Genomic DNA, 14,359 nt, shown 5'->3' with positions numbered 1-14,359 from the left:
TGTGCTGTGCATGTGTAGTATGTCCTCTTGGGTGGCTTGTCACTGCGCTTGCCAGGAACTCAGTGTGCTGTGCATGTGCAGTATGTCCTCCTGGGTGGCTTGTCACTGCGCTTGCCAGGAACCCAGTGTGCTGTACGCACGCCGTGTGATGACGTATTCAGATCGGTCATAAGCCGCTCAAGAGGACATACTGCACATGCACAGCGCAGTACGTTGGGACAAAGGGTGCCAACCGCTCTGACCAGGACCTGGACAATGGCAGCAATAGCAGGTGAATGGAGGCAGATGCTGGGCCATGGGAGGAGCGGTAAGCCTATGCGCAGCTCCCAACACACAGGGCGTCATTTTTATAATTAGGACTAAGGTATCCTTAAAAATGTGAATGCAGATAAAACATGTAGAGACTAGAGGGAAAGAATGTCACACAGTTTGGAGTCTCTGGGGGCACTTCGGCTGGGTTCACACTCAGGCCGGATGCACAATGGTGCGTTCACAGCATATCCTAAACAGATACGCCGTGCTCCACCACAGTGTTCCATAAGTGTTCACACTACTCACCGCTGTGCCTCCAGCCCACCACCACCTTTCCACTCTGGAAATTCTAGTCCTTTGCATGCTGACACCATCGCTGGGCTGAAACATAAGGGATAGATCAATGGGATTCTTCCTACCTAGCAACAGGGAGAATTCTCATCTGTCAACCACTAAACCAATGAGAATCCTCCCTTGTGCTATGGAAGATTCCCTTTGTTCTTCTGAAATCCAATGATAGCCCTATAGTTCTGCCAGCATTCCAATACCGGTGCTTGTCCCTGAGCCCAGCAGCAGTCAGCCGGAGGGGAAATTGGTGGCAGAGAAGACACAGCAGACAGGTTAGTAGGTGCAGAATGGAGGGTACACAGCCTAGAGGGAATGGGCAGGCTTGCACTGGTTCCGTGAGCAACTGCAGCCCCCATTCAGTTGCAGGTATAGCACATGCTCTTCCGCTCTGCTGGATCAGGGGGTTTTTAAGGTTAGTGTGAATCTAGCCTTAGCCCCACTTACCTTATAACAGTGGGGGGTGGTGGGATCTTCCTGTAGACAATCAAGGGAATGAAGAGGACCTGTACATCTCTCTGGTGGGTTTCTGCTATTGAATCCATCTGTAGGAAACACACATACACAATGACTGATGAAAAATGGGTGTTATGCACTAAACAACAGTAACAGGCTGTCTGTGCATGGCAGTTTTACCATTACTAATGTCAGGGGAGTACCATCCATTTACTCATTAGCACCATGCGTGTTACCATAGCAACACATGGTGCTAATGGGTTAACGAACGGTGCTCCCTCTGCGTTAGTACTCTTTATCATTTGATAGCACATCAGGCCCATTGTCTTTATGCGATTATCAGGTGATGGGGATCTAAGTGGACCAGCCGTACTGCGCTCTCCTTTACAAGAAATTAAAGTCTCCTCTTACCTGGTGATGTGAGGGGCGGCTGATTCTCCACCATGGCGTCCTTGTATCCTCCTAAACACTGCCACTCCTGCATGGAGAAACAGACAGGGACATTCTGATAAACATGATGATACAGTCACCACCCAGACACACCCCTTGTTGTTACTGAACAATGTCCCATAATTGTCAGCACCGCTCACCTTTCCTGTCAGCAGCTCCATCATCTTCCTGGTGACTTCCAGAATCTTCTGCTTGTTGCGTCTCTCAGATATAAGGGAGTGAGGTTTGGGCACCATGATGGTCACATAATCATCAGACTTCAATGGAGGAAAACTCTGTATCAAAAGATCCACAATTATGTCACATGATCTTCCAGAATCCTCTTCACCGCTCTAGTCAGGAGTGCATTTTATGAAAAGAAATAAGAGTTACTACTGTATGTCATGTGACCTCCCAGAATCGTCCTCACCTCTCCAGTCAGTAGATAGATGATCTCCAGGGTGAGATTGAATAGCCTCTCAGTCATGTGACTCTGGTCCTTGTCCATTCTCAGTGATGTGGTCAAGTGATCCATACAGGATGCTCCTGCAGTTTGATAGATAATAAGGGGAAGATAATCTAGATTGTACAGGTGTTAGTGGTGAAACCACCAATACACAACCCCCCTCCCCACAGCACTGCCCATTGCTGTCACTGGTGGATGGTCAGGCATTCAGAGTATTGCAGGTAAGCAAAAGATGTTGGTTTCTAGCTACCTGTGCACTATACTCTCCCACTATAATACCTCCCACTGTTACCATTCCTGTGATTTCACAGCAGGCCTGGTAGTGGCAGATAGATGAGGATATGAGGAGAGAAGAGACAGAGACTGAGGCTAATGGGAGCAGAGGACTGAAGCACACTGTGACAGGTAGCCATAAACCAATAGAATTCCTTCCTTTTACTATGGTACATGGAGGTGGGGAAGGGAGCAATACTGGAGTGTAGACATGGTTATACAGGGGAGAAATAGCATCACTGGGGTGGGGGACATGAGATACTAGAGGATAATGGCAATGCTGGGGGCACACAGAAGGGACATAGCTATACTGGGGTTAGAAATAGCAGTACTGAGGTGGGGGGACATTATATACTGGAGGATAATGGCAATTCTTGGGGACACAGAAGGGACATGGCTATACTGGGGTTAAAAATAGCATTACTGGGGTGGGGAACATCAGATACTGGAGGATAATGGCAATGTTTGGGGTACACAGAAGGGACATTGCTACCTGGGGAAGAAATAGCATTACTGGGATGGGGGACATTAGATACTGGAGGATAAAGGCAATGCTGGGGAACATGGCTATACTGGAGGGGGGGGGGGGTGGCATTATTAGAGTGGATTAAGGTAAATCACTGCATGCTGGAGGCTAATGGCAATGCTGGACAGGGGGTGGGGGAGTTACATGGGGGGGGGGGGGGGGGGGGACAACCATAAGGTGAGAACAACCATAATCCATGGGACATGTGGGAGGAGGGGGCAATTAAAAACCTGGCAAACACAACAGTTATATAAAAGTCTCTTGTATCAAAATTACTTCAAGGGAGGATAATGACAGGATTGTGACAGATGTACTATCACGTCCTCTGTAACAAAGTATGTCCTCTGCTCTGCTCAAATATAACAAGAATTACACAATTACCTCTTGCAACAATATGTTTTCTTTACTTCCTGAGACTTCTTTTCCTGGTGTGTTACATCACTTCCTGTCTATGGGTTACATCACTTCCCGTTTTTGGGTTACATCACTTCCTCGTTCCTCCTTTGTGATCAATTCAAGGGTGATCTAACCCCTCATGCTGCGACCTGCTGTGCTTCAAGTTTGTATTCTGTTTCTAGTCATTGGGAATAGCATTTAGATGCGGAACGCAAATCCCTAGTGAGATCAATCTGAGAGGCTGCATTGTACACAGAGAGGCTGCTTTGTACACAGTGAGTGAGGCTGCATTGTACACAGTGAGGCTGCATTATACACAGTGAGGCTGCATTATACACAGAGGCTGCACTGTACACAGAGAGGCTGCGTTATACCCCAAGAGGCTGCATTATACACAGAGAGGCTGCATTGTACACCGATAGGCTGCATTGTACACCGATAGGCTGCATTGTACACCGATAGGCTGCATTATACACAGAGAGAAGGCTGCAATGTACACAGAGAGGCTGCACTGTACACAGAGAGGCTGCACTGTACACAGAGAGGCTGCATTATACACAGAGAGAAGGCTGTATTGTACACAGAGAGGCTGCATTATACACAGAGAGAAGGCTGCAATGTACACAGAGAGGCTGCACTGTACACAGAGAGGCTGCATTGTACACAGAGAGAAGGCTGTATTGTACACAGAGAAAAGGCTGCATTGTACACAGAGAGAAGGCTGCATGGTACACAGAGAGAAGGCTGCATGGTACACAGAGAGAAGGCTGCATGGTACACAGAGAGAAGGCTGCATGGTACACAGAGAGAAGGCTGCATGGTACACAGAGAGAAGGCTGCATGGTACACAGAGAGAAGGCTGCATGGTACACAGAGAGAAGGCTGCATGGTACACAGAGAGAAGGCTGCATGGTACACAGAGAGAAGGCTGCATGGTACACAGAGAGAAGGCTGCATGGTACACAGAGAGGCTGCATGGTACACAGAGAGGCTGCATTATACACTTAGCTGCATTATAAAAGTGAACTGCTTTTTTTTTCTTTCTTTTTATGTAAGGATGCAAGTCAGCATGGTCTGAGAGGGCATGCTGGCTGGGACTCCACAGCTGCTGTTAGTGCATCCTGGCTCCAGTCCTTCACAAGGGTTAAATAGCAATGAAGTGGAGGAAGCCAAACGACAGGATGCAGCTTGATGTGCGGTGGAAAGTGACCTTAGGTCACAGCTTGTATGCCAGCCAGGCTATCAGCTCAGGCAGCGGCTCCCTCCATTCAGTCGTTTTGCCTGTGTGTCTTACAGCAGTCATGACTTCCCTGCTCTCTATTGCGCAGCTGCTGGCTGCATCTTTCTGATGATGAGACGCACTGTCACCCGGGAGGGAGGAAGTGAGTGATGGCCTGATCACTGCCTAGTACCTACTCCTGTAGTGGTGCAGCCTGGCAGGAGTGCAATACTCACAGACAGTGGCCAAGTTTCCTGCCAGTTATCTGCATAATTCACAAGTGTTACACAGACGTGGATGTGCAAAACATCCATACATGTAATGCAATCAAAACACACTTGTTGTATCTGACCTCGAAGGTGGATTAGGGATGAAAAGTGGTCACAGTGTTTTTGATTGCATTAAATGAGGATACCCAGTGCAGGGCATAGCTTAGGTAAATAGGGGGCATGACCTTGGGCTGGCCCAGAGGTGATCAAAACCTGAAATCCACAGTTCCACAAAATGTTGATAAAAGGTGGAGTGTCCTGGGCGGCCAGGGTGCAATATAAGCAGAAGGAGGCAGGAAACAGCCTCTTTTCAGACATGAGCAAAGTAGTCCCACCCACCCTGCCCAGTGGCGTTCTTACCAGTGGGTGCAGGGGGGTGTGGTGCCCCGGGTGAATGACAGCCAGGTGGGTGTCGCCACGACCTCCCCATAGTTTGTCTTGCAGAGCAGGAGGGGAAGAGCAGTGCTAGAAGGAGGGGTGACAGGGACAGCGGCGGGGAGGGGGGGGGGAGGCGCAGAAGCGGCACATGACAGCGATGCAGCATTACAGCAGCTAATACGCGGAAGTGAAGTGAGTATTCTCCGCCCGCCCTGCCTGTTTGCTGCCCGCTGCCTCCACTGTCATTTTGGAGGGGAAGAGAGGCGGGAGGGGGGATATGTCCCCCCCCCCGCCGCTGTCACCCCTCCTTCTAGCTACACTGGGGGTTCCACTATACTAGCTACACTGGGGGGGGGGGCATTATACTAGCTACACTGGGGGCCACTATACTAGCTACAATGGGGCCCACTATACTAGCTACAATGGGGCCCACTATACTAGCTACACTGGGGGGCCACTATACTAGCTACACTAGGGGGGGCACTATACTAGCTACACTGGGGGCCACTATACTAGCTACACTGGGGGGGGGGGCACTATACCACCTATACTGGGGGCAGCTATACGGGGGGCACTATACTAGCTACACGGGGGGCACTATACTAGCTACATTGGGGGCAACTTTACTAGCTACCTTGGGGCCACTATACTAGCTACACTGGGGGCCACTATACTAGCTATACAGGGGCCCGCTATACTACTTACACTGTGGGCCACTATACTACCTATCTTGGGGGTAGCTATACTGGGGGCCACTATACTAGCTATACTGGGGGCCACTATACTAGCTATACTGGGGGCCACTATACTAGCTATCCTGGGGGCCACTATACTAGCTCCACTGGGGGCAGCTATACTACTTACATTGTGGGCCACTATACTACCTATCTTGGGGGTAGCTACGGTATACTGGGGGCCACTATACTAGTTACACTAGTATAGCTAGTGCACTACCAGTATAGCTAGCAGCACTACCGACATTGGGGGCAGCAGCTATGCTGCCTATCCTGGGGGCAGCTATATTGGGGCAATTGTACTACCTTCACTGGGGGCAACTAGCTACCTATACTGGGGGCAATTTGATTACATATACTGGGGCAACTATATTACCTATATAGGAGGCACCTATGCATAAATATATCTGCGCAAAAGACTAAAAAATGCTCCAAAAAGCTGCCGGAAGCAAAAAGTCCTCAGATAGACTTCCTAAACAGTCCTTTTCCAAATACTTCAGCGCTGATGGGCATCAATATTTCAATCCACCACCACACCCTTCAAAGTGCAGGCTTACCAAGCGGATGAAAGACCCAAGTTATAAGGTCTACACGTCTATGATAATCAGCCAGCGATCACTACTTCTCCATCAGAGCTGGTCCTGTTCTCTCTTCATACACCATTAAAGTTGTCCTCAGTATAAACCATAAAACAGATCTAAGTGCACTCCGTTTTTTTAAAAATTATCAGCTGTTTATTCGCTCAAACCATCATAAAACATCATAAAAAGGCTAGCCCCTGATGACGCCATAGCGAAACCGGTCGGGCCTGGGCCTACGAGTGGTTGGTGTGGGAACGGCACCTTACAATATTTGAAACGCGCTTTTTACAGTGAGGGTCCCTTTCAAAAGGACCCGGATGTGAGTACCTTTTTATGATGTTTTATGATGGTTTGAGCGAATAAACAGCTGATAATTTTTAAAAAAACGGAGTGCACTTAGATCTGTTTTATGGTTTATACTGAGGACAACTTTGATGGTGTATGAAGAGAGAACAGGACCAGCTCTGATGGAGAAGTAGTGATCGCTGGCTGATTATCATAGACGTGTAGACCTTATAACTTGGGTCTTTCATCCGCTTGGTAAGCCTGCACTTTGAAGGGTGTGGTGGTGGATTGAAATATTGATGCCCATCAGCGCTGAAGTATTTGGAAAAGGAGGCACCTATACCTGGCATTACCTGCCGTGGCGCGCTTAGCACGCCACACTCGCTCCTTTAGTTTTTTTTTGGGGGGGTGTCTTATAATACCCAGCACCGGGTGCCAAATGCCCTAGGTACGCCACTGACCCTCCCCTTACCGTTGCTTGTTGAGTTGTGGCAAGGAACAGATGGTTGTTGGGGCACACAACATTTTCCTAACATATATTCGTGATATCTCTCCACAGTAGAGGTGTCACGAACCCGCGAATTTTGGTTTGCAAACGCAAACTTGCGGAAAAGTTTGCAAATCGGGGAATCATCGCGAACCGCAATAGACTTCAATGAGCAGGCGAACTTTCAAAACTACAAACACTAATTCTGGCCACAAAAGTGATGGGAAAGATGTTTTAAGGGGTCTAACAGCTGGAGGGGGCATGGCGGAGTGGGATACATTCCAAAAGTCCCGGGGAAAATTATGGATTTGACGCACAGCAGGGTTATAATCCCTAAAGGGCAGAAATCACATTGCATTCCTAAATTGGAGGCCTAAAGTGCTTGAAAACATCTTGCGTGTGTATACATGGATCAGGGAGTGTAATTAGTGTACTGCTTCTAACTGACAGACCAAACTCACTGTGTAACACACCCCAAACAGCTGTTTGTGTAGTGATGGCCATGCTGGACTGGTGCACACCATGGCGAGAGTGCAGGTGATGGCAGTTTTCAAGCCCATATGGTCGGGCTGAGGGATCTCAATGACAGAACAACAGTGACTTAGTATCTAGCTGATCAAATTTGGTTGTCCACAATGAAGCAACAACCTTATTATGTTCTTGGGTCAGATGTGGCCACCAACACACTCATATTGCCGGTCATTGACTCATTGTGATACGCAAGCCCCTTCACCGCGGCAAGGTAACGATCACGAAGGGGAATTGACACTTGTACATGCCTTTTGTTTAGTTGTTGCAGCCGCAGTGCAGTCAGAAAAATTAGGCAGGCATGTGCACGCACCAGAAAAATTATTATAGCGGCCACTGGTAGCAGCGGCCTTAAAAATTCAGGAATCCACCTGGAGTCCTGGACCCTGTTGGTGGTGGCGGAGAAGGCAGTCAAGCGGCCTGCAGGCAGAGATGCTGTGTGGGGACCGACTTAGTCTTGGGGCAGGCAGTCACACGCTGTGCAGGCAGAGATGCTGTGTGTGGGGACTGACTTAGTCTTCGGGCAGGCCTGACTGTGCTTTGCAGACCAGGCATCCGTGGTCAGATGGACCCTTGACCCAACGCTGTGTGCCAGAGATGACACCACTTGCCTCTCAACATCACGGTACAGTTTGGGTTCCGCCTTTTTTGAGAAATAATTGCGGCCTGCTATCTTTCACTGCGGTGTGTGGCTTTGCTTTTGTGTGCTGCTTTTCCTCAGGTTGTCGTCCCATTGCAGTTTGTGCTTTTTCCTTATATAGCCTGTGCCCAAGCCCTTGTGACATCATCGGGTGACTTCCTGTGAGCACCTGCTGCTCAGGTGCCTGCATCAGTGGCAGGCAGTGAGTGTATGTGTAGCAGGCTAGGATGGCATCTCCTGTTTAGGCTTTTCGCTTCCTGGCCTGTGTCTTCCTCTTGTGGCACAAACCGCACGTCCAGACGCTCTGTTTTACGGGGAAAGAGGATGAACGCAGATAAACGCACTGTGTTTTCAAACAGCCAGAGCAAGCCTGCCAGGCTAGAGACTTGACTTCCTCTGCCCTCCACACTCTCTCCTAGCGTGTTGCCGGAATGCAGGGAGCCGGAAGCCTGCATTACTTTTCTTTTCGGCGCGGAGGCTCGACGGCTGTTCCGGCGGTGGGCGGTGCCATGCAGATGTAATCAGGCGTCAGCTGAGCCTGGCCCGGGCGTCTGCGTTTAGCACAGGTGCGCCCATCCCGGTGGCCCGGCAGGCCTGCAGAGGCAGTGGGAAGGGGGCCCCCCCTGGCAGCCGGCCGGGGTTAGCCGGCTGTGCCGTGCAGGGCTGTCCTGTGCGCTTTTTGCCGCTGCTGCATTAAGACTGAGGGTAGTTTGCCTTAGTTCCCATTGCAGTACCTCCAGGACCAGAGCACCCCAGAGCGGTTCTGCTGCGGTTTACGATCCGCTTGCGGGTGCGGATCCGCTAGGGTAATGTACTTCAATGGGCTGGTGCACACCAGAGCGGGAGGCGTTTTGCAGAAACGCATACTCCCGGGCTGCTGCAGATTTTGGATTGCGGATGCGTTTCTGCCTCAATGTTAAGTATAGGAAAAACGCAAGTTGTGTCGTGTCTGGTCTGCTTCCGTTTCTGCATCTGTGTCATTTATTAAGTGAGTCTGTATTTCGCCTGGCTATAAGAACCCGAGAACAGACAAGAAAAGAAGGTAGGGAAAAAAAACGACAAAAAAAAAAAAAACGAAACTTTTTTTTTTTTTTTTTTTTTTTAAATTTTACTTTGGATGAACTCTACTTGCGCTACCCAGTTGCTGTGTCCCAAAAAAATCCATGACCGGGCCACTTTTTACATGTTTGCACTTTGCTCAGTGCAAGAAAAGGAGCGACAGCAACCCTCCCCTGGAGAGCTGCCAGCGGACTGGCAGGCAGAGCCCTGGCTGCAGCCCCTTATATAGCCTGTGCCCAAGCCCTTGTGACATCATCGGGTGACTTCCTGTGAGCACCTGCTGCTCAGGTGCCTGCATCAGTGGCAGGCAGTGAGTGTATGTGTAGCAGGCTAGGATGGCATCTCCTGTTTAGGCTTTTCGCTTCCTGGCCTGTGTCTTCCTCTTGTGGCACAAACCGCACGTCCAGACGCTCTGTTTTACGGGGAAAGAGGATGAACGCAGATAAACGCACTGTGTTTTCAAACAGCCAGAGCAAGCCTGCCAGGCTAGAGACTTGACTTCCTCTGCCCTCCACACTCTCTCCTAGCGTGTTGCCGGAATGCAGGGAGCCGGAAGCCTGCATTACTTTTCTTTTCGGCGCGGAGGCTCGACGGCTGTTACGGCGGTGGGCGGTGCCATGCAGATGTAATCAGGCGTCAGCTGAGCCTGGCCCGGGCGTCTGCGTTTAGCACAGGTGCGTCCATCCCGGTGGCCCGGCAGGCCTGCAGAGGCAGTGGGAAGGGGGCCCCCCCTGGCAGCCGGCCGGGGTTAGCCGGCTGTGCCGTGCAGGGCTGTCCTGTGCGCTTTTTGCCGCTGCTGCATTAAGACTGAGGGTAGTTTGCCTTAGTTCCCATTGCAGTACCTCCAGGACCAGAGCACCCCAGAGCGGTTCTGCTGCGGTTTACGATCCGCTTGCGGGTGCGGATCCGCTAGGGTAATGTATTTCAATGGGCTGGTGCACACCAGAGCGGGAGGCGTTTTGCAGAAACGCATACTCCCGGGCTGCTGCAGATTTTGGATTGCGGATGCGTTTCTGCCTCAATGTTAAGTATAGGAAAAACGCAAGTTGTGTCGTGTCTGGTCTGCTTCCGTTTCTGCATCTGTGTCATTTATTAAGTGAGTCTGTATTTCGCCTGGCTATAAGAACCCGAGAACAGACAAGAAAAGAAGGTAGGGGAAAAAAACGACAAAAAAAAAAAAAAAAACGAAACTTTTTTTTTTTTTTTTTTTAAATTTTACTTTGGATGAACTCTACTTGCGCTACCCAGTTGCTGTGTCCCAAAAAAATCCATGACCGGGCCACTTTTTACATGTTTGCACTTTGCTCAGTGCAAGAAAAGGAGCGACAGCAACCCTCCCCTGGAGAGCTGCCAGCGGACTGGCAGGCAGAGCCCTGGCTGCAGCCCCTTATATAGCCTGTGCCCAAGCCCTTGTGACATCATCGGGTGACTTCCTGTGAGCACCTGCTGCTCAGGTGCCTGCATCAGTGGCAGGCAGTGAGTGTATGTGTAGCAGGCTAGGATGGCATCTCCTGTTTAGGCTTTTCGCTTCCTGGCCTGTGTCTTCCTCTTGTGGCACAAACCGCACGTCCAGACGCTCTGTTTTACGGGGAAAGAGGATGAACGCAGATAAACGCACTGTGTTTTCAAACAGCCAGAGCAAGCCTGCCAGGCTAGAGACTTGACTTCCTCTGCCCTCCACACTCTCTCCTAGCGTGTTGCCGGAATGCAGGGAGCCGGAAGCCTGCATTACTTTTCTTTTCGGCGCGGAGGCTCGACGGCTGTTCCGGCGGTGGGCGGTGCCATGCAGATGTAATCAGGCGTCAGCTGAGCCTGGCCCGGGCGTCTGCGTTTAGCACAGGTGCGCCCATCCCGGTGGCCCGGCAGGCCTGCAGAGGCAGTGGGAAGGGGGCCCCCCCTGGCAGCCGGCCGGGGTTAGCCGGCTGTGCCGTGCAGGGCTGTCCTGTGCGCTTTTTGCCGCTGCTGCATTAAGACTGAGGGTAGTTTGCCTTAGTTCCCATTGCAGTACCTCCAGGACCAGAGCACCCCAGAGCGGTTCTGCTGCGGTTTACGATCCGCTTGCGGGTGCGGATCCGCTAGGGTAATGTATTTCAATGGGCTGGTGCACACCAGAGCGGGAGGCGTTTTGCAGAAACGCATACTCCCGGGCTGCTGCAGATTTTGGATTGCGGATGCGTTTCTGCCTCAATGTTAAGTATAGGAAAAACGCAAGTTGTGTCGTGTCTGGTCTGCTTCCGTTTCTGCATCTGTGTCATTTATTAAGTGAGTCTGTATTTCGCCTGGCTATAAGAACCCGAGAACAGACAAGAAAAGAAGGTAGGGAAAAAAACCGACAAAAAAAAAAAAAAAAGAAACTTTTTTTTTTTTTAATTTTACTTTGGATGAACTCTACTTGCGCTACCCAGTTGCTGTGTCCCAAAAAAATCCATGACCGGGCCACTTTTTACATGTTTGCACTTTGCTCAGTGCAAGAAAAGGAGCGACAGCAACCCTCCCCTGGAGAGCTGCCAGCGGACTGGCAGGCAGAGCCCTGGCTGCAGCCCCTTATATAGCCTGTGCCCAAGCCCTTGTGACATCATCGGGTGACTTCCTGTGAGCACCTGCTGCTCAGGTGCCTGCATCAGTGGCAGGCAGTGAGTGTATGTGTAGCAGGCTAGGATGGCATCTCCTGTTTAGGCTTTTCGCTTCCTGGCCTGTGTCTTCCTCTTGTGGCACAAACCGCACGTCCAGACGCTCTGTTTTACGGGGAAAGAGGATGAACGCAGATAAACGCACTGTGTTTTCAAACAGCCAGAGCAAGCCTGCCAGGCTAGAGACTTGACTTCCTCTGCCCTCCACACTCTCTCCTAGCGTGTTGCCGGAATGCAGGGAGCCGGAAGCCTGCATTACTTTTCTTTTCGGCGCGGAGGCTCGACGGCTGTTCCGGCGGTGGGCGGTGCCATGCAGATGTAATCAGGCGTCAGCTGAGCCTGGCCCGGGCGTCTGCGTTTAGCACAGGTGCGCCCATCCCGGTGGCCCGGCAGGCCTGCAGAGGCAGTGGGAAGGGGGCCCCCCCTGGCAGCCGGCCGGGGTTAGCCGGCTGTGCCGTGCAGGGCTGTCCTGTGCGCTTTTTGCCGCTGCTGCATAAAGACTGAGGGTAGTTTGCCTTAGTTCCCATTGCAGTACCTCCAGGACCAGAGCACCCCAGAGCGGTTCTGCTGCGGTTTACGATCTGCTTGTGGGTGCGGATCCGCTAGGGTAATGTATTTCAATGGGCTGGTGCACACCAGAGCGGGAGGCGTTTTGCAGAAACACATACTCCCGGGCTGCTGCAGATTTTGGATTGCGGATGCGTTTCTGCCTCAATGTTAAGTATAGGAAAAACGCAAGTTGTGTCGTGTCTGGTCTGCTTCCGTTTCTGCATCTGTGTCATTTATTAAGTGAGTCTGTATTTCGCCTGGCTATAAGAACCCGAGAACAGACAAGAAAAGAAGGTAGGGAAAAAAAACGACAAAAAAAAAAAAAAAACGAAACTTTTTTTTTTTTTTTTTTTTTTAAATTTTACTTTGGATGAACTCTACTTGCGCTACCCAGTTGCTGTGTCCCAAAAAAATCCATGACCGGGCCACTTTTTACATGTTTGCACTTTGCTCAGTGCAAGAAAAGGAGCGACAGCAACCCTCCCCTGGAGAGCTGCCAGCGGACTGGCAGGCAGAGCCCTGGCTGCAGCCCCTTATATAGCCTGTGCCCAAGCCCTTGTGACATCATCGGGTGACTTCCTGTGAGCACCTGCTGCTCAGGTGCCTGCATCAGTGGCAGGCAGTGAGTGTATGTGTAGCAGGCTAGGATGGCATCTCCTGTTTAGGCTTTTCGCTTCCTGGCCTGTGTCTTCCTCTTGTGGCACAAACCGCACGTCCAGACGCTCTGTTTTACGGGGAAAGAGGATGAACGCAGATAAACGCACTGTGTTTTCAAACAGCCAGAGCAAGCCTGCCAGGCTAGAGACTTGACTTCCTCTGCCCTCCACACTCTCTCCTAGCGTGTTGCCGGAATGCAGGGAGCCGGAAGCCTGCATTACTTTTCTTTTCGGCGCGGAGGCTCGACGGCTGTTCCGGCGGTGGGCGGTGCCATGCAGATGTAATCAGGCGTCAGCTGAGCCTGGCCCGGGCGTCTGCGTTTAGCACAGGTGCGCCCATCCCGGTGGCCCGGCAGGCCTGCAGAGGCAGTGGGAAGGGGGCCCCCCCTGGCAGCCGGCCGGGGTTAGCCGGCTGTGCCGTGCAGGGCTGTCCTGTGCGCTTTTTGCCGCTGCTGCATTAAGACTGAGGGTAGTTTGCCTTAGTTCCCATTGCAGTACCTCCAGGACCAGAGCACCCCAGAGCGGTTCTGCTGCGGTTTACGATCCGCTTGCGGGTGCGGATCCGCTAGGGTAATGTATTTCAATGGGCTGGTGCACACCAGAGCGGGAGGCGTTTTGCAGAAACGCATACTCCCGGGCTGCTGCAGATTTTGGATTGCGGATGCGTTTCTGCCTCAATGTTAAGTATAGGAAAAACGCAAGTTGTGTCGTGTCTGGTCTGCTTCCGTTTCTGCATCTGTGTCATTTATTAAGTGAGTCTGTATTTCGCCTGGCTATAAGAACCCGAGAACAGACAAGAAAAGAAGGTAGGGAAAAAAAACGACAAAAAAAAAAAAAAACGAAACTTTTTTTTTTTTTTTAAATTTTACTTTGGATGAACTCTACTTGCGCTACCCAGTTGCTGTGTCCCCAAAAAATCCATGACCGGGCCACTTTTTACATGTTTGCACTTTGCTCAGTGCAAGAAAAGGAGCGACAGCAACCCTCCCCTGGAGAGCTGCCAGCGGACTGGCAGGCAGAGCCCTGGCTGCAGCCCCTTATATAGCCTGTGCCCAAGCCCTTGTGACATCATCGGGTGACTTCCTGTGAGCACCTGCTGCTCAGGTGCCTGCATCAGTGGCAGGCAGTGAGTGTATGTGTAGCAGGCTAGGATGGCATCTCCTGTTTAGGCTTTTCGCTTCCTGGCCTGTGTCTTCCTCTT

The 14,359-nt window shown here is 51.0% G+C and overlaps 1 protein-coding gene across 1 annotated transcript in view; it reads right to left on the bottom strand.

Annotated features, from left to right (window-relative positions):
- Positions 1-3,173, bottom strand: part of LOC137537023 (uncharacterized) — a 213,715-nt gene extending 210,542 nt beyond the window's left edge. Inside the window, 5 exon segments of the mRNA XM_068259179.1 lie at positions 1,045-1,142; positions 1,465-1,531; positions 1,644-1,778; positions 1,913-2,028; positions 3,129-3,173. Of these exon segments, the coding sequence (XP_068115280.1) occupies positions 1,045-1,142; positions 1,465-1,531; positions 1,644-1,778; positions 1,913-2,017 (405 nt within the window). The 5' untranslated portion in view covers positions 2,018-2,028; positions 3,129-3,173.
- Positions 3,174-14,359: the final 11,186 nt, after the last annotated feature.

The sequence above is a fragment of the Hyperolius riggenbachi genome, chromosome 10 (assembly GCF_040937935.1).
Source record: "Hyperolius riggenbachi isolate aHypRig1 chromosome 10, aHypRig1.pri, whole genome shotgun sequence".
Taxonomy (NCBI): Eukaryota; Metazoa; Chordata; class Amphibia; order Anura; family Hyperoliidae; genus Hyperolius; species Hyperolius riggenbachi.
The sequence above is the reverse complement of the archived record's forward strand: the minus strand, read 5'-3'. Positions and strand labels throughout refer to the sequence as shown.